General features: G+C 31.7%; 1 protein-coding gene across 1 annotated transcript; it reads right to left on the bottom strand.

The window, feature by feature from the left end:
- Positions 1–301: 301 nt before the first annotated feature.
- On the bottom strand, positions 302–23,334 carry LOC142332758 (uncharacterized). The gene is made up of 9 exons (XM_075379372.1): positions 23,253–23,334; positions 18,845–18,907; positions 18,304–18,410; positions 14,907–16,118; positions 12,256–12,348; positions 7,567–7,653; positions 6,204–6,281; positions 2,986–3,127; positions 302–610 (listed from the first exon to the last, which is right to left on the bottom strand). Exons 1-8 carry the CDS (start codon positions 23,332–23,334, stop codon positions 3,074–3,076), a joined length of 1,776 nt encoding a protein of 591 aa, XP_075235487.1. The 3' UTR covers positions 302–610; positions 2,986–3,073.
- Positions 23,335–25,665: the final 2,331 nt, after the last annotated feature.

Below are 25,665 nucleotides of genomic sequence, written 5' to 3'. Positions count from 1 at the left end.
ACCCAGTGGGCACCATTATCAATCTGCTTTCCACCTAAGCTACAGTACTTTGGAGCCAGAACATCGTTTCTATACTGCTTTTGGGGGAAATAAAAGATTATCCTTTCACATAAAATGTCTTTTAACTTACATCATAGCCAAGACAAGGATTTAAAAAAAGAATATGTTAGTTTAAAATTTCAAGACAATCTACCAACATAAAATAAACAAAAATTAAATCATTAATAATAAATAAATTAAAAGAGAAAACATAAAAAATAACACAATATATTTAAAACAATTATATAGTAATACTGTGCATATTTTTGTGAAAATGTAAATGTTTTGTTACTGTTGGCTGAATTTGTGCCCAAAAATATATATGAAGAGTAATACAAAAATTCCAGTTTTGCGCAACTAACTAATAGGATCGCTGTATTTTGCTCATGTGACATCTGCCATCTTGGATTTTCACTTCCCCGTCACCAGAAGTCAAAACGATTGCAGTAATTTAGTATATCATTTTGGTTCCTGGTGATGCGCAAAGAGAAATGCAAGATGACGGTCATCATGTGACCAAAGTGCTGCGATCCAGTTGGTTTCATTGATACCATGAGGCTCAAAATAATTTCTGCAAAAATAAAAATAGAATTAAACAAAAATAGATAAAAAAATTTTTTGGAATATAATAAATTATGATTAAATTAACATTGAAGAAACATATTCAAAGTGAAATTTTTAGACAGAATTTCTTGCAACTTTTTTGCTTTTAAAGAAATTAAATATCTTCATAAATTTTTATCCAAATTAATTTTAAAAAGTACAGCTTAAAAGTACTCGGAAAAAGTAACACTTCTTTTTAAAACAAGTTTTGATTTGTTAATTATCTCCAGAGACATAACTAATCAAAGTTGACCGCCATTGTACAACTTTTGAAATAAATTATCGATAAATTAATAGACCAATATTTGGCAATAATTTGCATTTGCCAGTATGATATTTGAACTTTTTAGCTTACAAGAAGTTGATTTAAAAAAAAAACTATTTTGTTTGTTAAAATTGCAAGTAAGATTGAAAAATTCCATAGGGCAATTAACAAATTAAAATTTTTCAAAATTCATTTGAAAGTTTGAGTGCTCTTTTACATATGATTAAATTTTCAAGTATCTAAAGACTATTTCAGGCTCTGCACAAGTTGGAAGAATCACATTTTTTTTTAAAATCTAGATTGCAAAATTATTGTGCAAAAACTGTCAGACCAATTTTGTGAAATTCGGTGTGTTGATTATCATATCAAAAAGTTCTTTGAGGCAAAACCTGAAGGTCCTGGATATAATAAGTACTCAAAAAATTGCTATTTTTGCATCAATAATAACATATTTTTTGATTTGCAACCAATGATATTGTGTGTAAAATTTAATAAGAAAACTTCTTTCTCTGTCTATCTTTTCTCTAAAATGAACAGTTATTGAGTTATCTAGGGAAATAGGAGAAAAAAAAGGATATTTTTGTGATGGTTTTACATTTTGTTTAATAAAAATTTAAGCACATCGTTTTAAACTGGCACCATAATGAAATAATCATTTCTGGTGATATTCCAGAGGCATTAAAGCAAAAATTATCAATCATAGAAAAAATCCAACCCAAAGCAGATATCGCCTGGATTGTAGTAATAAAACAATCTTGAATGATAATCTGTGAAGGATTGATGCTGCAAATTCAGACTGGGGCACACAATGTTCAAAAGAAGGGGGAAAGTAGAATTACAACACTCAATTATGAACTTGTCCTAAATTTCATCAGAAGGTGTTTTGTGTTCTACAATTTAGCAAAACAGTTCATAATAACGATTCAGTGTGTATTTTGACAGCATTTCAGGACTGATCCACCATCAGCCAAGAACATTCATTGCTGGTATAAACAATTTGAAGGATTAATGTTAATGTTAGGAGAAGAGTTCAGGGTGATTATGCACTTCAGAAGAAAAAATGTACAATAAATTCAAGAGGCTTTTCAGTGAAGCCCAAAAATGTTGATTCATGCTAGCCAACAACTTGCAATCCCCCATATGAGTGTTTCGCATGTATTAATATGACACTTGCATTTCAGGAGTTTTTACTAGTTGCAACTGATACAAACTCTTTATGTAAGTGAGAAAACGTAAAGATTTTATGATACATTCTTAATCTATCTGGAAGATGATAGGAAAAAGTAACAATATTCATGACACAGAAACACAGAACTGTTTTTGTGTAACTTAACCTGTTAGTGTTGAATTAGTTTGCAGAGACTACATTCACTAAATATTATTGTGATCAAGTCAAGTGAAGTTTTTGATATATTTTTTCACGTACGCAATTTTAAAAATCCATCTTTTTTTACTAAACAGCAATAATCATTTTGAGTTAAGACCACCATATGTTAAGACCATTTCCTGCTGATTTGTAGTTCTGAAAGCCAGAATCACAGCTGAAGTAACTTCTGTAAAGACCATCTGTGATGCAATGCAGAGGAATTAATTTGTCTTGATGTTATCTGTGCAGCAGATGGAAAAATTGTTAAGTGAAGTTTAGGGATTTTTAATAATATTTAATTTGTTCTGTATATGTAATATTTTTATTATGAAATATATCTGTTTGAAATCAGATCATTCTTTTTGATACACACAATATTTTATCATTATTTATACCTGTCCTGAAACTCCATCATTGTCAAAATGTAATTAAGGTAGCAGTATTTACTTCTTATTCTGTAAATTTATTACTTCTTTACTTCAACATTACAAAATCTTTCTTTTTGCCAAATACTTTCCTGATATATAAGAACTTTTTAACTTTATTACATGGTAATACATCTGTTAATTACATTAAAATGTATTTTAATAGTATGCATACAAAAATATTCTCTTTTTTTTAGTTAATGCACATTTTTCATACACAAAGATTAATATGAAGTAGTAGCACACTATACTAAAGACTGCTTTAAAACAAAGAAAAATTATCTTACATTTGCACATGAGCTGGAGAGTCATATTAAACTGCATTTACGTTTTAATGTTGATTTAGATCCGTCCCTCTTTCAGTCGTATCCCATTTCAATTTTCACAATTTGCACAGTTCCCTCCAGAACAGCAACAGCAACTTCCATTCTTAAAATCAAATGAAAGAAAAAGATAACAATTAATAATTAACAGTGTTATTTATTAGTTGATATAAAATGTTTTACTGATTAAAAGTCAAAAAATTTCTTAATTACATTATTTTTTTATCATACAAAAAAACAAATTTTACTTGCATCATGAAGTGAAAACTTCATTCAGCATTATCTTACTTTCTACTCTATGTAATAATTATAAAAAGGTGGGCATCACTAGTATTTATTTCCTTAATAAAGGCAAATATCTATCAATCATATAAACTGTAAATAGAAAAAATTCCTTTTGGCACACCAGAAGGCAAAGGTAGATTTCCCAAGACTAAATTGGGGTAGGTAAACTTGGATTGTACAAGCTCTTATCAAACATTACTTTCCATGTTTTAAGGACACTACGTTTTCTCATTAGACTACAAGCTATTGCAAAATTTATCAAGACTTCCTTATGATTTTTCCTGAACTGCTTCATAACACACCTATATGAGGATTAGTGGGAGATTCTAGGTTTGTCTCTTTTTATTCAGAAAAAAATAATGTTTTCAGAAATTTTTATTAAAAAAACATGTATAAATGTAACAACAGTGATGTTAGAAGATGATTTGAAAATACAATAGGCCTACATTAACCACATTAAGTATTACAACTTACCGTTAGATACCCTACATTTTTCAAAATATGATGGAAAATCCGTGTCATAAATCATATGTTAGTATAAGTGAAAGTAGATTCAGAAAACTAACCCACCGGGTTGGTCTAGTGGTGAACGCCTCTTCCCAAATCAGCTGATTTGGAAGGCGAGAGTTCTAGCGTTCAAGTCCTAGTAAAGCCAGTTATTTTTACACGGATTTGAATACTAGATCGTGTTCTTTGGTGGTTGGGTTTCAATTAACCACACATCTCAGGAATGGTCGAACTGAGAATGTACAAGACTACACTTCATTTACACTCATACATATCATCTTCATTCATCCTCTGAAGTATTATCTAAACGGTAGTTACCGGAGGCTAAACAGGAAAAGAAAGAAAGAAGAAAGAAGTTCTGTCTTGCTTGGTTATGAATATTATTTTTTATAAAAGGTGAATATTCTTTTTAGTAAAAGCTGCACATTAATAAAATACAAAACAAGGATAACTTACATTTTTTTATTTTCTAACTTCAGTCTGCTTGATGCATGTATATAGGAGCCAAATAATGATCTATCTGACTGATTGTGTATCTTGATATCTTATTCCTACTTTCTGAAAGAGCCTCAAGAAGGGGAGTGTCATCTGTCATAGGTTGACAAAGTTTAGACAAAAGATAGATTTACCAAAAAAAATTTACAAGAAACTACAGAACATAAAGTTGTTGCTGGTAGATCATGTAAAAAAAAATCATTTTAGGTAGATTTCATAAGAAAGCTACCTATTGTAATGGGTACAATGATTCGACTTCCAGAAAATTTAGACATATCTTTGCTTTTCACATCCCCAGACCCCAAAACCACAATCAATCGAAAAATTTATATATATATATATATATATATTTCACTTTCTTGTGGGCACGATAACTGCCGTAATTTTGTGCCAATCACTTTCAAATTGATTCATAAAATATAATGACCAAAAATCTGATCAAGTTTGTTAATGGGCATGGAGGTGGAAATGGGGTGGGCTTTTTTGAAAAAAAAAAATATTGCTATAACTTTCTTAAGTAAAATATAAAATTCATTTAAAGTTCCTACTATTCTTTGGATAAAGGCTAAAAACTTATTTAAGTAAAGATTTTGGATATCGCCAACCTACTAACCATTGGATCACAGGGTGGAAAAAAAGGGGGTTTCAAAGACAAAAAAAATCATACCTCCCTTAATAGGCACAGTATTAAATCGGTTTAAAGTGGTTGTTAGTCCTCTAAACATTAATGAATTTTTTGGTAAATTAGCTTTCATCTAAACTTTGTCAACCTATGGCAGATGATTATTAACATTATCATGCTCATTAATAATAACGCTATCTTTTGGAAAAAAAAGTTTCAGCTAGTTATATTAGAACATTTAAATAACAAAATTGTTTTGGTGATGTTAATTTTTTCTATGTAATAAAGGTTTTATAATAGATCAAACAGCACCAATAGGTTCTTGTGACAAACAGCATAGGGTTCTTAGACTAGGAGAACATCTATAATTTTCTGAATCTTGAATATGGCCCATACACAGGGACAGTTAAAATCAACTTAAGATATTTCAGCGATTTATCTGAAACCAGTTATTTGTTTTTTTTTGTATCAATACCAACCACTGAATGTACACGAGAGAGGTATTTAATTGTATAGTAACAATAAGCTAAATATTATACATAATTAATTTCTTTTTAAATCAAAGAAGATTATAAAATATAGAGAATGACAAGCAGATTCCAATCACAACCAGAGTATAGCTCCACAAAAGTAGAGCTATATTACCTATTTATCCCACTTACAAGGGTACGTATATCCAAGAAAAAACAGATTAGGACATGTGGTTAAAAGAGGAACTTGACAATTGCATCGGAAAGGTCGGTAGAAGGAGAAAGAAGTGAACAAAGAGGGATAAGGTTAAAAGATGATACCTCTAAGATCATGTCTAACTCGAACTTAGAGTTACCAGAGTTAGTTGATCAAATGATTCCTGGAAGGATAACAAGCTAAAGAAAAACAGAATGGAATGATCACAACATTCATGTGATTGCTGCCATACATAATTTCATTCTTGGAAATTATCAGACATTGTGTTTTCTATAAATCCAGACTTTTTTTAGCCTCTGCCTGAACTGCCTCATCCTGTCGATTTAAGATTCAGTCGATTTCATTAACTGAGATAATCTTTGCTGGAAAAATTATGTGTAAATCATTTTTATTAACTCTATCACTGGGAAAACTTACTTTTAGCTCAACCCCCAATGTTAGCGATGGAGAGGGGACAATGAATATTATGGAGAAATACCACTAGCTGTCATACAAACAGAAAATTGTATTTAGGATATTATTACTTTTATTTATAAATATTTATGAGCCTTACAACTAATTATTATTGAACTACCGATTCACATACATTTGTTGCATTTCCATTTTTACATAGATTTCCACAAATTTTGCAATCATCTTCCATTGAGTTACGGCCATTTCCATACTTAAAAAAAAGAAATAAAAAAGATATATTATTCACAATAAAATTAACAACTGGAAGAATGGATTGATATTAATGTGCATAAATATTCACAAGCTTATATTAACTATTATATAATGATTACAAAAATATAATTCTTTGCTAATTGACACTAGATGGGTCACTGTTGAGAAAAAATAAGTATCATGCAATGAATTTATACAATGTCCCAAATCCAGGTTTTGTTAAGAGGTTTTAAACATCCCATTTTCCAGGGAAAATAAAATTCTTTTTCATTTGTTGCAGACCCACAACTGATTAACTATTTTGACACTTGATAAAAAACTAATAGATAAGGTTCACAAATTGCCCCCAAAGATCCAAAATCAGATATAAAAAGAACTGATAGTAGTTGAACTTAAAATATTGTTGCATACTGGAACAATAAGACTGAACCATCTTCAAGACTACAAAAAGATGCATCAATTATTTAATTGGCAATGTTTTTGCCAGTGTATGAGTCTCGATCGACTCATTTTAATTACAATGTGTCTATGTTACTGTGAAATACCAATACTTGACAAATGTTGATATTCTACGGTGAGTCGACACATACCAAATATGTCGGTGAAAGAAAGAAATATTTGCTTATTCGGACCTTCACCAGTACATGTCGACAGTCCTGAGTTCCAGTGGGAGTCAAAACAATAACTAGAAATTTAAAAAAAATCACCCGTTACCAATCTCTAAGATAAATTTAAATTTATGTCAAACATAACCTACACTTGCTAACCTCTTGTAATTAATGTTAAATATACAAATTATATTTGTTATTCACCATTATTGGAGGCAATTAAATTCACCGCATTCATAAAAAAATTCAATCAAATTTTCAGCATTTTATAAATTGAAAGGGCCAATGAAGCTATACAGAATATGTTAACTGCATAGATGAACAATAATACAAATAAATGGTCAGATGGTTTGCCTTTTTCTTAAACTTTTTTTATTTTTAACTCTGACCATTAGTGCGTGCTGAATGCAGTGAATTTGATTGGTTTAAAATTATACTTAGAGTAGAATCTTTTTTTTCATAATTATCAATAGGAATCATTTTTACCAAGATACTAACATACTTTAATGTTCTATTTAATTTTCTTCTTTAAGTAATAGTCCATTGTTATACAATTTTTGCAAACAACACTTAGCTGGCTATTTTCAGTTTATGATGCATAATAAAAAAAAAAAAAATGGAAAATGGCATTTAGGGTCTCTATTACCATTTTTAATAAAATATTACAAGACTTACATTTGCATTGACATTTTCAAATTCATTTGCATTTCCGTTTTCATAGTTAAGTTTTTCTCCGCCACACGTTACACAAAATTCTCCATTCTTAAAAATGAAACAAAAGACTAATATATAAGACAACAATTAATGATAAAAAAAATATAGAGTGATAAATAATAATTTGGAGGAAGAAAGAAATGTGGTTCTACATAGTTAAAAAAATTTGCATTTTGGTGGGTTTTTAATGTTTGTCTGCCATCTTGGATACACCATATTGAATCAAACTTAATTTTTTTAAATAGGAAGGTGGGTGCATATGACATGATTTCGACTTCAAATTTTACAAAAAAAATAATGGTGAAACCCATTTTTCTGTTAATGCCTTCATTATTGAGTTATAAGCATTCAAAGTTGCAATTAAGGAAAAATCATGTTAACAATAAAAAAGGTGCAGCTACAATTTTACTGCATTTTACATTCATAATCCATACAACAAACTTTAAACAATGATGCCATCATATTTTACAATAATAATAATAACTAATAATTAACAACGCAACTAATTAAACGGCTATATCAATTGATATTTGTTACTTAAAGTAAATGAAACAAATCAACTGAAAATACTTAAAACATGTATTACAAATTTAGTTGAGTAAATTAATGCTAGCTGTTAATTTACAACAATACAACAAAATTTACAATGCAGTTTATATTACATTGAAACAGTGCAGCTTGTTAACTCCTCATTTCACCTTTTTTCTTCAACATATTTGTAATGGTAAAATTTAATAGTGCTTGTAAAAATTAAGTTGTAGGCCTCGCAGTACAAATTTTGTTCGGTGAAAGGTTTATTATTTATAAGTTTCCTCATTCATTTATTTAGTTTTATTAAATATTAAATCTTCAAATAATAGTACCTTCTTTAAGAGAAGGCACGTACCTCTTGTAAAGACAACTCGTGTCACCATACCTGTACATCAACAACAGAGTTATTCTTTCGATTTCTCTTAAAAAAGGCACTATTATTTGAAGATTTAATATTTAATAAAACTAAATAAATGAATGAGGAAACTTATAAATAATAAACCTTTCACCGAACAAAATTTGTACTGCGAGTCCTACAACTTAATTTTTACAAGCACTATTAAATTTTACCATTACAAATATGTTGAAGAAAAAAGGTGAAATGAGGAGTTAACAAGCTGCACTGTTTTCAATGTAATATGAACTGAATCGAAAGAATAACTCTGTTGTTGATGTACAGGTATGGTGACACGAGTTTAGTCTTTACAAGAGGTATGTGATTTATTTAATAATAGATTTAATAATAGTAAATTGACTAATGAAGACAGTACAGTGAAAGAAACCGGTACTGTAAAGAATCGTCCTCACACCGGCAAACCAGAAACTATCATAACTGATGCAAAGTCATTAGATGTATTACAGATCTTTATTGAAAGCCTCCATTCATCGATTCAGAAAGCTGTTGTCAGTTATTTTTCAGTTCAAAAATTCTTAAAACAAATAAATTTCACCTGGTGAAAGGACTTTTGTAAGATGATTTTGACTGCAGAGTTGAGTATCGTGATATTATAATGAAAAAATTGCATTGTTTTTCTCGTATAATTTTAAATTGAAATTAGATGTCATAAGTCCACCTTTCTATTTAAAGAAATTAAGTTTGATTCAATACAACGGATTGAAGGTGGCAGACAAAAATTAAAAACCCACCATAATGTAGTTTTTCTTTTAACTATGCAGAACCCCATTTCTTCCTAAAACATCTCTCAGATATCCAGTAAGATGGTTGCTTCCATATTTAAATACATTTTTTACAATGAGAGGTTAATAATTATTAATAAATTAATATATTTAAATTAAAAAAACAAAAAAAAGTTAAAAAAGCATTCGAACCGATGTGCCTTCCCCTATGATCCAAATATTTCATTAATTAAAATTTTATTTGATTATCTGGAACCAATGAAAATAAGTACCACTTATGGTATATTGTTTAAAAGTTTCTCAATGATGGCTTATTACTACAGTTAAAAAAAAGTCAAAAATTTCAACATTCTATGGCTAATTGTTTGAGTTATGCAAGATATGTACATATACGTCATGCCGAAACTAGTCAAAATGGATTCAGGGATGGTCAAAATAGATATTTCCGTTGAAATCTGAAAACCGAAATTTTTCGCGATTACAATACTTCCTTGTTCTAAAGCTACTTCCACTGCTACGCTACCGAAATTTACTAACTAAATACAGCTGTCACCACTCTTGTTTCATCCTTTCTAGGAGAATTCTTTTGCTTTAAAAAATTGTAATGTTTTTAAAAACCTTACAATTTTTCAAAGTCAATAAAGTGCTTATTAATCTTATAAATATTATTAAACGAATGTTTCTTAGCTGTGTTTATTACTTAACCTTAACCTGAACTTCACTTGAAAGTTCCTTACATTTTCTTCCAAATCAACGTGCAGAAGACTCAATACATTTTAAGCTTTTCTGGAATGCATTTCCACAACAAAATTTCATTACTTAGACCTACAAAATTGGTTTTATTTTCTCCATGACTGCCTAAGTAAATGCCTATGTGAATAAAGCTTACCAGTTAACTTATTAGAGCTCTGGAATTCAAGACCGATTTAAAATAAGACGATGAAATAGCAGAATTACTTGCATCATTTGGACTTGTAAGCATGGACCAGATGGCAGAGCTTGTTTGCACTGGCCAATTAATTGTTTGCAGGTCATCCGATCTGATTCCATTTGGTTTTTTAATTTGGGGTTTTATTACGGAACTTGTGTATGTGTCTCTGTTACTACTAATAATCTATCCAATTTGAGATAAGATTGAAGCAGCTGTCATTTCCATTACTAAATTTTAATTGCTATTTCCATTACTAAATTAAAATATGGAACAAACTCTCCTATCGGTTATGTGTGTGCCGTGTAACAAGGTATGCAAGGAAAAACTGTTAAGAATTACTCTTACTTTATTTGCCATTCATTACGGTAAGTAAAAATTTAAATATATTAAATAGCTTTAAAACCCTAATATTCTTTGTTGTACATTCTGTATTATAGCCTGCATACAAGAATTTAAACTTGGCTGTTATACAGTGTCCCATACAAAACGCAACCCAACCTTATATTGGTAGGTATTGAAATAATAAAAAGGCATGTGAAAGGTAATTATTATTATTACCATCCATTACCTTACATTTAGAGTAAATATTGGAAGTGGCCGCCATCTTCTTGAATACAAGCTTCAATTCTTTTTACAGCGTTTCTTGCAACTTTTTCAATGTTTGTGGCTGGATATTTAATACAGTTTGTTCAATATTGACTTTCAATTGTTCGTGGTTTGTTGCTGTAGGCTTTTTCTTTGAGGTAACCCCGTAGAAAAAAATCCGCCGCAGTCAAATCTGGAGATCTTGGTGGCCACAAGCCTCGACCGATAACACGATTACCAAAGAATTCCTCTCAACGAAAACAGAAGTTGAACCTGCGTAGTGCGATGTCGCACCGTCATGTTGTAGCCAGCAGTGTCTGTCTTCCTCTTCCAAGAGTGCGATGAACTGAAATAAAATATCCTGATATCGTTCTGTTGTACTCGAAAAAAATAGGACCGATTATTTTCTTCCGCGATATCGCGCACCACACGCCCAACTTCTGCGGGTGTAATTGTTTTTCGTGATAAACTTCGGGATTTTCAGCGCTCCAAATTCTACTGTTTTGGCTGTTTACGTAGCCATCCAAATGAAACCGTGCTTCATCTGTGAAAAATAACGAATCCATAACATTAATTCCCTCCCTCACGCAGAAATCGACGGAACCGTTGACAATATTGTAGCCGTTTTACTTTGTCGGGCTCAAGAAGTCGATGAATCGTTTGAATGCGATAAGGTCGTAATTGTAATCGTTTGGTCGCCCGATGAACAGTCGATTTAGACAAATTAATTTCAGCAGACAAACGTCTGATCGATTTATTTGGCGAGGCGAGTAATCGGTCTTTGATTTCAGCGACTGTATCTGTATTCAACACTGACGCAGATCTTTTGTGTTCCTTATTATTAACAGAACCGGTCTCTCTAAATTTTGCGACTAACCTTAATACTGATGTTTTGTTAGGAGCTGGTTTATCCGAGTACTTATGGCAAAACAAATCTTGCACTGCAACCACTGATTTTGTACTGAAGTACGACTCAACAATGAAAACATCATCTAGCGAAAACACCATCTTGTCTCTAGCAATACACTGAACGTTATGATTGCATTGTTGTTACTTATGGTATCGTTCTACTTCTACTATCGGTTACTTATCGGTAGTGTTCTACTGCGTCGCCGCGATGTTCAGATGTTGGACGAGTCCTTTCAGTAACGAGTAGGGGAGCATGCTTGACTTTTGAAATTTCATCGATTAGTGATTGATGGGTTGCGTTTTATATGGAACACTCTGTATATTAGTCGATGTCTTATTCTGCATATTTGTTTATCCCTTCTTTGCTTCCTACTTCTAGGTGAATTGATCATTCTTTACATATTTTCCTAACTGTCTAAACTGTACTAAAATATTTTAGTATATATAATGTACAGTTAAATTACATTATGTACATTAAATTATTTTAACATAAAGAATCTATGTTGTACTATTTTAGATACTATTACAGTTACAATATAATTTTTTTTAAATCTTACATTTGCAGACGGACTTGTAAATTCAGTTCCACTTATCATTTCATTTCCACAAACTGAACAACTGTTTTCAGTAGAGGTACAGACAGTTCCATTCTTAAAATTAAACAAAACAAAAAATTGTATAAAATAAATTAACATAGTAAAATAAAGTATAATTAAATATTCATATATTGGTAGCCTACCATTTATTACACTGACACTATAATCTGAAGTTCTATCTGAACATTCAGTGATAGTATCATTCAATGATACCATCATTAATTACTTGTGATGAGCGTACGAGGGATAAGTCAATTATTATCCGCAATTTAGTTATATTTTTGCTTGTTGGTAGTACTGTCATGTTGCGTAGATGACGCATGCGTGGTTTAATTGTTATGTCTGTGCAGGTTTGATGCTGCTAGGTTAAGTTCCATTATTGCTGTCCTGCCGTTAACCACAGCTGCTCCGCTTTCTGTTTGCACCAAAGAAGAGCAACGTTCAGTGATCCGTTTTTTGTAGTTGGAAGGTGTATCAGGGGACGAAATTTATCAAAAACTTTTGGTACAGTAAGAGAACAGTGTGTTGCCGCAACGGAGTGTCTACGAATGGATTGAAAAATTAAAAAATTGCCGCACAAGTGTTACGCATGATGAAGGAGCCGGACGACCATTTACCGCCACAAATGAGGAAATCATTGAGCGTACATGTAACATGGTTTTCTTACACAGATGAGTAACTATTGATGAAGTGGCACATCGTCTGCAAATTAGTCACGGTTCTGCCTACAAAATCATCCACAACAGACTTGGGTTTCATAAAGTCTGTGTAAGATGGGTCCCAAAACAACTCACACAGTTGCATAAACAAACGGGCTTGGACATCTGCCAAAAACATTTGGATCGCTATGTTAACGAACGGGACATGGACTGCTGTCGAAAGGTGTTGTGTTTTTGCATGACAATGCCCGTCCACATACTGCTGCCAACACCGCTGAAACGCTCCGGAAACTCAACTTTGAAGTACTGGCTCATCCTCTGTATAGTCCAGATCTTGCCTCTTCTGACTACCACTTAAGAGGCACACAAAGAGGCATTAAGGGCCATTGATTTACCTCAGACGAAACAGTGACAAAAGTGGTGCATTGCTGGCTCACAGCTCAACTGGAAACCTTCTTTTGAGAGGGCATCAGGAAGAGGGTATCTTGTGCAACGATAGACCAAGTGTGTTGAAATGCAAGGGGACTATGTTGAGAAATGATGTACATGTGACTTTCCTATTTGTATTGCAATAAAATTTATAACTACATTGCGGATAATAATTGACTTACCCTCATATATCAAGAATCAAAATCAATCAGACATGCATAACAAATCCTCACTTTCTTAACAGTTCAAGATAACTTTAATATACAGTGTAGCATTAGGAAACGGAAATTTTGAAGTAACTCTCACAAAAGTAAAAAAATGAATTTAAAAATTTATTGTTTAAAAAAAAAAGTAAATTACATGCCATTAATTGTCCCAACACAAAAAATTTCAATTTCTAGAACATTGTCCATAAAATGATGGCCATTTGAATGTATACATTCCTGGAAGCAAATGGTGAGATTTTGCATGGCACTACAAGACACTTCCATGGGAATTCATGGAACCATGTAATCTGATGGTTTCAGTTCCTGTAAAACTTGAATTTTGTAAGAATGAAATGTCAAATTATTATGGAGTATTCAGCAGATGGTTGTTTGGTTTAGGTTCAATGCTGCTAAGTGGTTCCTTACTGATCATCAGTGCGTAGTTCACGCTGATCCAGTTGAGGCCTAAAGTGCTTCAATGTTTTCTGGGGTTTGTTGGCCTCCTGGTGGTTTCATTTTACAGCTGAACCCGTCTCCTTGAAATTCTCAACCCATGTCTTGATGGCATGGCAAGATGGAAAATGATCATGACATCCTAACGAAGTTGGAATTCCTGATGAGCAGCAGTCACACTTACCATTCTTATAAAATGCCTTTACAGCAAATGCACGTTGTGTACCAACCCACTGGTCCATGATTACTAAATGGCAGGAAGTTGTGCATAGAAGGATATCACTTGCATCTTTCTACCAGCTCCTCAGGGCTGCTGCTACTACTTTCAAAATTTTGTATTTTTCTGTGCCACTCTGTATATATAAATCTTCATTTTTTAACATAGGCTGCTGAAAGTATGGAAAGAATGTGTCTAAATAAATTTCTAAAAATAATAAATATAAGCCAAATGCTCAATAATGCTCACACAAAATACAAAAACCTTTCTTTTTCCTGTTTACCCTCTGGTAATTACCTTTCAGATAATAATGTAAATGAAGTGTAGTCTTGTACAGTCTCAGTTCGACCATTCCTGAGATGTGTGGTTAATTGAAACCCAACAACCAAAGAACACCGGATCCACAATGTTGTAATCAAATCCATGTTAAAAAAACTGACTTTACTAGGACTTGAATGCTGGAACTCTCAACTTCCAAATCAGCTGATTTGGGAAGACGCATTCACCACTAGACCAACCCAGTGGGTTATAATATAAAAACCATTCTAGCTGTACCTTTTTATCTCATGAGTTATCTCATTTGTTCCTCTGCCCCCATCTTTGTGACTAACAATATATTTTATTTTAATTACATTAAAAACTGGTTACCTGTTGTTGGAGACTTCCTGATAAACCAGATGTTGCCATTGGTAGATCTGGAGGGTATGAGCATGGTGGTGATGGTGGTAAACAGCACTGTGACACTATAGTTTCTTTAGCCGGTGGTTCACTTGCAGAGTATGTATACTGTTGTGGTTGTGGTGGTTCACTTGCAGAGCATGTATACTGTTGTGGTTGTGGTGGTGGTGGTGGTTCACTTGCAGAGCATGTATACTGTTGTGGTTGTGGTGGTGGTAAACACTGTGACATAACTTCTTTAGCTGATGGTTCACTTGAAGGGCATGAATACTGTTGTGGTTGTGATTGTGGCAAACAACACTGTGGTATTATAACTTCATTACCTGATACTCCACTTGGAGGGCATGGATACTGTGGTGGTTGTGGTTGTAGTTTTGGTGGTGATGATGGCAAACTAGACTGTAATATTATGACTTCTTCAGTTGATAATCCTGTTGGACGAGATGAATACTGTTGTGGTTGTGATTGTGATGGTGGCAAACAATACTGTGGTATTATAACTTCATTACCTGATATTTCACTTGGAGGGGATGGATACTGTTGTGGTTGTGGTTGTGGTGGTGATGGTGGCAAACAACACTGTGACATTATAACTTCTTTAGCTGATGGTTCACTTGGAGGACATGGAGTCTGTTGTGGTTGTGGTGGTGGTGGTGATGGTGGCAAACAACACTGTGACATTATAACTTCTTTATCTGATGGTCCACTTGGAGGAGGACATGGAGTCTGTTGTGGCTGTGGTTGTGGTGATAATGATGGGAAACAACACTGTGATACTATAACCTCTGCAGCTGGTGGTCCACTTGGAGGGCATGGGCATGGTTGTGATGGTGGTAAACAGCACTGTGATGTTATAATTTCTTTGGCTGGTGGTCCACTTGGAGAGCATGGATACTGTTGTGGCATACCCACTGAAGGTTGTGTAAGTTGTTGTGGCATGCTCATCTGTGGCATCTGTCCATTAATCATTTGCTGTTGAGAGTTTATGCGTGAAAAATGAAGTGGATTTTTCTCTGATTGTTGCATTTGTAACTTATTTTGCTGTGCTGGTGATGCAGTGAAATCTTTTGAAAAGTTAGTTTTTTGTAACTGTAACGTATTTTGCTGTGCCGGTGATGCAATAGAATCTTTTGGAAAATTAGTTTTTGATAAACAAGTTTTGGTTGATGACGGTGTTCGATTCTGAAAAAATAAAAAATTATACATTTTCAAATTTCTCAAAATTTGCTGAAATCCACAAGTATAATAAATAAATAATAAAAACTATATACATATATATGCAGAATGATTCACAAAGAATGTAACAAACTTTCAGGACATGTTCTACTGATTAAAGTAAACAAGAGAGTACAAGTAAACAGAGGTTCAGAAATGGTTCATTAGCGAGTGTCAGCTTATGAAAGATTTCACTCTGATTTCTGCATCTTCAATCAAATTATGCCAGTCCATAATTCTTGGGACTCAAATTAGGGTGTCAATTTAATGGTTTTGTATGACATCCGACCTGAAAAATTAAAAAAAAAATAGGTTCCAGAATTGTATTTTTTTATAATTTTCAAAAAATCTTGGGTAAAAGACAAAAGACTGGGTCAAAAGACACTATTTTATATTTGACATAAAATATATGTTTAGTGGATAATAAACAAATTTAAGTTTTAAAAAACTTGTAGAGAATCTGATTCTGAGATAAAATGTATGAATAACGTCCATAGAGACTAATCACCTAATCTTCTGACTTTAACGCCAGAGTGGTTCCACTTGTGCCATACTTGGCTCCCATCAATTACTACAGTTTCCCAAACCTGAAGATATGTTTTGCTCTTCAATGATTCACTTCAAATGGTGAGGTTAAAACTGAGACAACTGTTTACTTTGCAGTGTGACAAATAGCATTTGTGTAGTTATTAAAATTTTGGCAAGCTATCTGTCAAAACATAGGGAATTCCAAAGGGGTTTTTCCCATGATAACAGCTATGTTTTCCCCACGTTCATTAAACAGCCAATTCCTGTGATTGAGAGAAGTTTTATTCATACAGCTGAATATCAAATGTATTTCAGTGGTTCTTGGTAATTTATATTCAATAAAGAAAGCAATTGGAAACAATTACAATTTTCATCATCCGAAGTAAACCTGGCTTGGTATGTTGTTTTATAGGTGATGCATTTTCATCAAATCAGATGGTGACATTGATGGGAACTTTAATCATTTCATGTCAAAATTCTTCAATTAAATTATGTAAAAGTAAAATGAGGATGCTTGTTATTCTTATGTCAAATTTGATTTTCAATACCCTCCTTTAACACCCTACATTTCAGAGGTTTCTATTCTTTTCCTTATTATTTTATATGTTGTCCCTATTTCACTGCCATAAGTATTACAATCTACATAAATATTTTCAAGCATTTTCTTCTAAAATCTATATTCGATAGCAAGTTTATTTTTTGTCAATCTTCCTTTGAAGTCTACTTCATGAATCCTTTGTGATTTTACAACCTAAATAACAAAATCGCTTCCATTTTTAGGATAGTACATTCATCTAATTAATACTTAATTCCTTATTAACTTCCTGCTGTTACCTTAGATTTTTATAAATTAAATACCAAAATAGAATTCAGTCTATTTTCTAAATTTCATTTATGGGAACCAAATATTATATTATACATGTGGGATTTAATCAGTTAACTCAAAAATATTACTGCATAAGAAACGTAATTACACAACACACTACTGGCCTTACTGCTCACCCAGCAATGAAGTTATCTGAATATGTTTACTCATAAAACATCCTCAGAATTTAATAAAAGCAATGATTAAAAAAAAAATCATTTTAGATCAAGTTGCTTCTCAAGTTTATTTTTCTTTAGTTGTGAAATCATAACTTGTACATTTTTTTTTTAGAGGTGAACAACCAGAATTAACATTATCACCTAATAAATACAGCCAACAGATTGCTGCAATTCTTTTAACTATGAAAACCTTCAATGAAATTTTGAAGTAAACCTATAAAGGACATGAATAACAAAAATTTTGAAAATGGTGTAATAAAGTAAATACATTCAAAATTTAAATACATTAATTAAATATTTTTAATCAAAGTAATATTTAAATAGAAATAGAAGTAATATTTTAAATATTACTTTTTATTTCTCAAAAAGTAATTTTTTGTAATACATCACATTAAAGCATGTACGATTCCTTTAAAAAAATGAAAAAGAATAGATAATAAATTTTAATTGTTTTCATCAATTTGACAAGTTTTTCTGTTTTATCAACATCAACCAAAATGATACCAACTATGTATGTTAGTTCAATTTATGATACAATGCTGCCCAATCACAAAATCTACAAAGTGTAAAAAAAACTTACAGAAGGGGGTGGTATTATGCCCTTGCAGCGATTTATTATTTCTTGCTCTTTAAAGCTGATTTCAGATTGATACCTTGCATCAAATGGAAGTGGACAAAGGTTAAGAGCTAGAAAAAAATTAAAAGAAATTAATTTTGTAATTGAAACAAAAAAAAAAAAGGAGAATTGTACGATAAAATAATATTACATTTATTAAAATAAAACAATTTTTTAGAAAAGTTTATCAAAAATATAAAAATTAACTTTTTTTCTTCAAAAATTACTACACGGCATCTATGTAATATTTATATATGTATTTTTTAAACCACTAAAATCCAGGCAAGGTAGAGAATAAAAATAGTAACTTTATAATAGCACTTACCCAATCTTCATCTGCATTATCAACTACTTAATTAAAATAATTACATACTAAAAATTAACAAAGTTACACTACCATCCCACACACAAAAGCAGGAAGTATCTATTACATTGCTTAAATAGAAAATAACTTCTTAGCAAAAACTGCACATAGAAACTTTAAAAAAATAAAATATGTACTTACGTTTGCATGTAATATCTTCATATGTAAATTTTTCTGGTTTTTTAATTTCTTTTTTTCTTGGCACTACAAAATAAAAACACAAATAATAAAAAAGATTAAATAAAATATATTAATAATATCAAAAAAAATATTAGATTAAACTAATAATTATACTACTGTGAAATTTTTATTCAATAAACACCATTAAACATTCATACATGTTTCATACTCATATGATTTTCATGTTTGTCTTAATGTTTCACTGAAGAGATGACAAAACCTAATTAAATATATCTTGCTAAATTTTGTTCCAACTAACCCCAGATGTTTCTGAAAACTGTCAAACTAGTAATAAACAAAATATGAACTTAGTAATAACAGATTCAGTAAATGCAAGTTCTTACACCAGTGTCCAAATTCAAAGATTAAAATTTAAATAAATAATAAAAACAAATTTTATTCGTTAAATCACACAATTTATAGACAATATACTTGAAAATAACTTTCAAAAAAATAATCTATGTAAACTGTCAATAGCCAAAATAAAAATGTCAGTAAAAAAAGAAAAGTCAAAATCCTCACATACTAAATTAAAAGTTACCTTTCAGTTAAGATACACAGTTCTTAATGTTTATTTAGTCTCCCCTAATATTCATGATTACTATCACTAGCAATATCAAACAAATTCGATGGAGATATTACACAACATAGCTGAATAAACTTTCAGTAAAATAATTAACCGATCTGTAATAATAAACTCAGTGAATGCTTAATTGAACTAATTCTTCAGAATAATAAACGTTTTACTAATGTCAACATATAGAGTGAATAAACCAACACATATGATCAACTCTAGTACTTGATAATTGCATAAAAAACATTATATGATAAGTCGAGAAGTAATTTATAAATCACATTGCTTAACTTATTTGCCAACGATCTATGCCAAAACACTTAACAATAGGAAATATCTGTTTTATGTATTTTTTGTTTAGTTGGTAGTTTGAATCAAACTGGTTTGGTTTAGTTTATTAGCAAGTAAGTTTAACTCACATATATAGTTTTGAAATTTTCACAAATATTTTATTTATTGCTTATATATTTACAGTTGGCACTGCTGTTTGTTCAGTGCACAATAATAATGCATAAATCTGAATTATCATTCACTCTGAAAAACAATGATTCAGTACTCTTCTGCTCTCATCCCCATCATCTCTCCCACAAATCTGTGACCACATTTATTTAAAATGCTTAATTTTTTAACTGTTCATTTATTCTTAAGAAATTCAAATTTAATAATGGTTTTTTTTATTCATAATAAGTTTTTTATAATTATAAATAATTAGTTATAAATAAATTAATAGAATGACTAATGTACAAAATAACTTAATAGACAAAACCAGTGAACATAATCTTATATTTAAATTTAAAAAAAGCAGTTTTATACTCAAAAACAAATTTTTGCTGTTAATTCATTTTTTTTTCTTCAGACCTTTATTAAATAATCATATGAGGTTTTGAAAGTTTAATATCACTAAGAAAACAAATATAAGAGGCGACTGAAATGTAACATATACTGGAACATAACAGGAGAACAAAATGTCACACAAAGCACCTTGTAGTTGATTCCCCCATTACTGACTGGCATTCCAAAAATTGTTGACCCATGTCCTCTCATTTACTGTCACTACCTGTTGTTATGGATTTGAGTACAATAGCTTTGTCAATGAGTCTAAAATAACATTACTTTGATTACGACTTCCTTTTTAATAATATACTTTTCTTTTTTCAATGAAAAAATTAAAACCTAACCCTTTTCAAAACAAATTTTGTTGAAAGTTTTCGAATTCCAGACATGTGTACAAGACTGATTACTTGGAAGCAGGGTCAACTGCAATACCTTAGCAGACATGTGTTGTCTTCGACATCCCACGGAGCCAATAATTCTGCAATATAATAATGCTTCACCATACACATCACATGTAACCACCAGGCTCTTGTAAAATTCACCTAAAAAGGTATCTACGATCTAGTATTCAAATCCGTGTAAAAATAACTGGCTTTACTAACGCTGGAACTCTCGCCTTCCAAATCAGCTGATTTGGGAAGATGCGTTCACCACTAGACCAACCCGGTGGGTTGCCACCCGGGATCCTACCATGATCAAACTCCCTCTGCAGACCTACACACTGCAAGGGTGCAAAGAAAACCAGCCACTATCTGATGTTACACATAATGACCAGTTATCTTTCACTAAGGTATGTGAATGAGTCTGGATATCTTGAACACTTTATAGATTTTTAAAAATAAAGAGAACATGTTGATTCAGTTTTTGAATTTCCTAAGGCTCACGTTTTATTTGCTGCAGACAACTGCTCGATAATGCTTCAAATGTGTCGAATAAGGCTATTCTCGAATACAAACTAGACTAAGAGAAGCAAATTCATTTATATTTTATATGCTGTACTCTGCCCATTTCCTTAATTTGGCGAGATCTAGTGAGGCAGAATGTTATTATCTTTCTAGACCATTCCTTGATTTGTTAAACGCCTCTTACAATTTTCTTCTTCATTGACCCATCAATGGAACATGCTAGAATCATTTTTCAAGCCTGGTGATAAGAAAACTACTGAGCATAACAAGATGGTCGGCCAAGGAAGAAGCATGAAAAAATCTCAACAGAGATTTTGAGGCAGTTGCAAAAGCTCTCAAAAGTATAACTAACAGTCAAGATGAAAATGAAAAAAAAGAACACAGCCAAAGGGCTTTAAAGAAAACTTATTTGCACTGAAACTTTGTTTATGCCAGCCTTATGAGGTGACATTCTCAATAAGTTTAACTCTTAGTGAACAGATACAATCATGCCATACGAATACATCACTACTGGCATGTACGTGTTGGTTTTTTGGTATGTTTTACTTGTGATATAAAAATCTCTGATTGCATTTGTGGATGAACTGAAAGGTCTGTTTAACTTTTATAAGATGGCTGAAGAAAAGAAAGTAAGACTATCCAAACTATTCTTGAAACTGAATTCAATGGTAAATGTGTAGAAGATAGGCCTAAAAGAGCAAGAAAATGGAAGAAGTTCTTCGATGAATCTGAACCAAGAGAAGAGAGGAAGAAAAAAATACAGACCATAGTTTTCAAGAAAGCTTTGATATGATCCTAAGTAAGCTTCTTTTGGATGTAAACAAAAGCATCACTGTCTATACTGAGTTTCTCAGCATATTCTCCTTCTTAACTCTATACGAATACATCACTACTGGCATGTACGTGTTGGTTTTTTGGTATGTTTTACTTGTGATATAAAAATCTCTGATTGCATTTGTGGATGAACTGAAAGGTCTGTTTAACTTTTATAAGATGGCTGAAGAAAAGAAAGTAAGACTATCCAAACTATTCTTGAAACTGAATTCAATGGTAAATGTGTAGAAGATAGGCCTAAAAGAGCAAGAAAATGGAAGAAGTTCTTCGATGAATCTGAACCAAGAGAAGAGAGGAAGAAAAAAATACAGACCATAGTTTTCAAGAAAGCTTTGATATGATCCTAAGTAAGCTTCTTTTGGATGTAAACAAAAGCATCACTGTCTATACTGAGTTTCTCAGCATATTCTCCTTCTTAACTCTATGCAGCTTCAAAAGAAATCAGCATAACAGTATCTTCTTTGCAGAAAATTTATGCAACTGACATTGAAGAATTTTCATCTTTTTTTTGTTGAATGTCTTCATTTAAAAGGTATTTTAAATGTCTTGCAGACAAATTAGACAATACCAATGCTGAAAAAATGTCACTATTGTAACAGATTTCTAGTAGTAAAAAATCTTCAGAACTTACATCTTAAGATAAGCATGTGCTTAAAGTGTATTTATGCACACCAACAACAAATTGTGCAGTTGAAAGATCATTTTTAACACTATCAAATTAAAAAATAATCTGAGATCCAGTAGTATTTATCTGTTTATAATTTATGTTGTTATAAAATGATTACAAACTTTTATGATTAATGAAGGTGATTTAGGAGGATAGTTTGAATAATTTGATCCAGTTAAAAATTGGATCCAAGAGGAGGATAGCTGAGGGGGAGGGATGGGATAGGTGGGGAACATAGGGGTAGCAATTTTGCCTGGGCTCATGGACGCAAAACATGTAAACCCTCTGACTGTATGTCTCATACCTCCTATTAGCTAATTTCAATTTTATATATATTGTATCTAATCATAGATGTACAATACAAGATCAATTTCAGAATTATAAATTTAGGAATAAATACCACAAGAATAAATCATATTTTTTCAACATAATATACTTTCCTAAAGGAGTCTTTAAATATGAGTACAATGTATATACCTTGGAAATACACCAACTTATTATATAATAATTTATATTTTTTTAATTTAGTATCTTTGATAAATTGTTTTTACTTACATAGAGCATACAATGGCATACCCGGCATTTTTTCAAAATCAAAATCATATTGACTTTTATCCGGAACAAATGTTCTATCCATTTTTTTTCTTTATTTTATTGAACTTCACAAATAATTTTTTTTGTTGAAGTGTGTGTTATAAGTCACAGTGTTGTGCCAATTTTAAAGTGTCATTTTGAAAATGTTTAATGTTCTGAAATGTAGTGAAAATTATGAATGTAAAATTCAAAATTTGGTTGTTTGGCAACAATTATTATTGTTTCATGTCAATAATAACCTCATAAAATTATTTTTCAGAAACATTTTTTGTTAGTTAAACTATATAATGCAGCATATTTTGTAAGCAAACATCAGTCTCCTCATTTCTACTAATCATGTCCTATCTCATTTATATATTGCTCTAAAACGTAATCATTTTATAAGTCTTGGGCATCAATCTAACTTCTTTTGGATGGTCTCCAGTTCAGCACCTTTTCTTTTAAATATACCTCATAAACTCGTATCAATTTAATATCATGTGAATGTTGTAGGGTTTCATCTTCACTGTAACTGCATCTTTTTTAAACTTGTCATTACTAATTAAGTTACAAATATGTCTTAAAACATACATTTCCATTACTCTCAGTCTTTTGTTTTGTAATCCCTACTCACATGGGCTGGATTTGCAATTAAGCATGACTCAGCCCAGTTGAGTGTCCTTGTAACTTAAATGAGCCTTTCTGCTCGCTGGCATAATATCGGTATGGCAGGTTGGCTTGCCGGTTGGATCTTTTATATCGTGTTTTACTTCCTTTCCCATCTGCCTGCCTCTAATCACCAGAGGGGAGTTAACCAGGCCTTACTATGTAGTTCCTGGATCCCCTCCAGGGACCAGAACTCGATCTATAAATTTTGATTAATACCCTTCTGCCTCCCTCTAACCACTGGTGAAGGCTGAACCGAGCCTGAATATGTCATTCCTGCCCCCCCACAGCAACTTCTACTCGATCTTAATTTTTTTTCTTTTTCAAAACTCCACGTCTCTGACCCAATCTCAATAGTCTTCTTTCTTTGATAGAATGTCCCTTGCAAGTTTTTCAATCGCTTTCCATTCCTCTGGACCTTGAAGCATGAACGGTACAGTAATATCAGGAATGATGTCTCTCAGACGTATCCTCTCTCTGGTTTCTTCCCATCTTGGGCATTCAAAAAAAGTATGCAGTGCAGAGACCAAAAGCCTGCAGTACACACAGTTCTCCAAATTCTCCATGACTGGAGAGGGGTTGGGAGGTATATTATTCCACCCACCCATGACCTCCCCAGCCTGGGTATTCTCAACCTATCATGATTTCCACAATTCCTTTAAATATATGTTTTCATTTTGTTTGAAATATCAGTGTATTTTGGATGAGTGAATTTTGTAACAAGTTGCAATTTTGATTTTTAGTCCAGTATTTTAATGCTTCTTTACTATATTACAAATTGTGTGTTATATGAATTAAAAATTGTGCACTTTGATCTAGTACAGTTTCTAAATAAAATTCTAATCTTTCCAACTTTTCTTTGTTTAATTCAATTTTTCTCTTACCATTTTGTTTATAATTAAATTTTCTCTACAAGTTTAAACAAAACTTGTAGAGAAGTTTAAATCAAAAACTTCTCTACAAGAATACAAGAAGCCAAATGTGTTTGTTACGGATTTAACAAAGTTATTGTACATCAAACATAAAACAACAGAGTTTTTTTACCCCACTTTAATGGTACCTCTATTTTACTGGATTTTTCAGGTCAAAAAGCATAAGAAATCACTAATTCAGCCGCTTAATTAATGTCCTAAAAATTTCAGTATGACCTCATTTCACCAGGGTAGCTGAAATCTAGGTAAATCTTTCACTAGCTGTAACTCGCAAAAAAAACATTTCAGGACATATGTTTGTTAGAACTTTTTGCATTATTTTCACAAGTACAATAGGTTATTAAAGTCCCTGGAGAAAATCATGATAAACTCTGCATAAACAAAATTTTCTTAAGCATGGCAAAGTATAGAGATCATTACAATCCAAGCATCCAGGGTATTCTAATATCTAATTTAAAAAAAAAATAATTTTAAGTATATTTTGTATAATGTACCACTTTCAAGTCTTTCAGTGTATTACTTTCCTGTCTATACAGCAGCTACAGGGAAGTTACAGCTATATAAAAGGGAAAGTATGGCGATAGGTCAAAATTGGGCATATCTAGTTTTCACCAAATCTTGATGAATAATAATAATAATCCCTTAGAACCATATAAGACCAAAAAATGGCATTGGTCAAAACTGGGCATATCTGGTTTTCACTGAATCTTGATGACCTGACTCCTAAGGACACAGAAAAGTGAAAAATGGCACTGAAATTTCGACAACAAAATGTGCATACGTACGTATGTGTGTAT

This window comes from Lycorma delicatula, chromosome 12 (assembly GCF_047948215.1).
Source record: "Lycorma delicatula isolate Av1 chromosome 12, ASM4794821v1, whole genome shotgun sequence".
Taxonomy (NCBI): domain Eukaryota; kingdom Metazoa; phylum Arthropoda; class Insecta; order Hemiptera; family Fulgoridae; genus Lycorma; species Lycorma delicatula.
The sequence above is the reverse complement of the archived record's forward strand: the minus strand, read 5'-3'. Positions and strand labels throughout refer to the sequence as shown.

Excerpts from the sequence above, each read along its gene's own strand:
- LOC142332758 (XM_075379372.1), bottom strand. The coding sequence starts at position 23,334 with ATGGATAGAACATTTGTTCCGGATAAAAGTCAATATGATTTTGATTTT. Across the intron at positions 12,349-14,906 it reads CAGGAAGTCTCCAACAACAG|AATGGAACTGTCTGTACCTC; the intron begins GTAACCAGTTTT and ends TTTAATTTTAAG. Across the intron at positions 3,128-6,203 it reads AAAATGGAAATGCAACAAAT|AATGGAAGTTGCTGTTGCTG; the intron begins GTATGTGAATCG and ends TTTGATTTTAAG.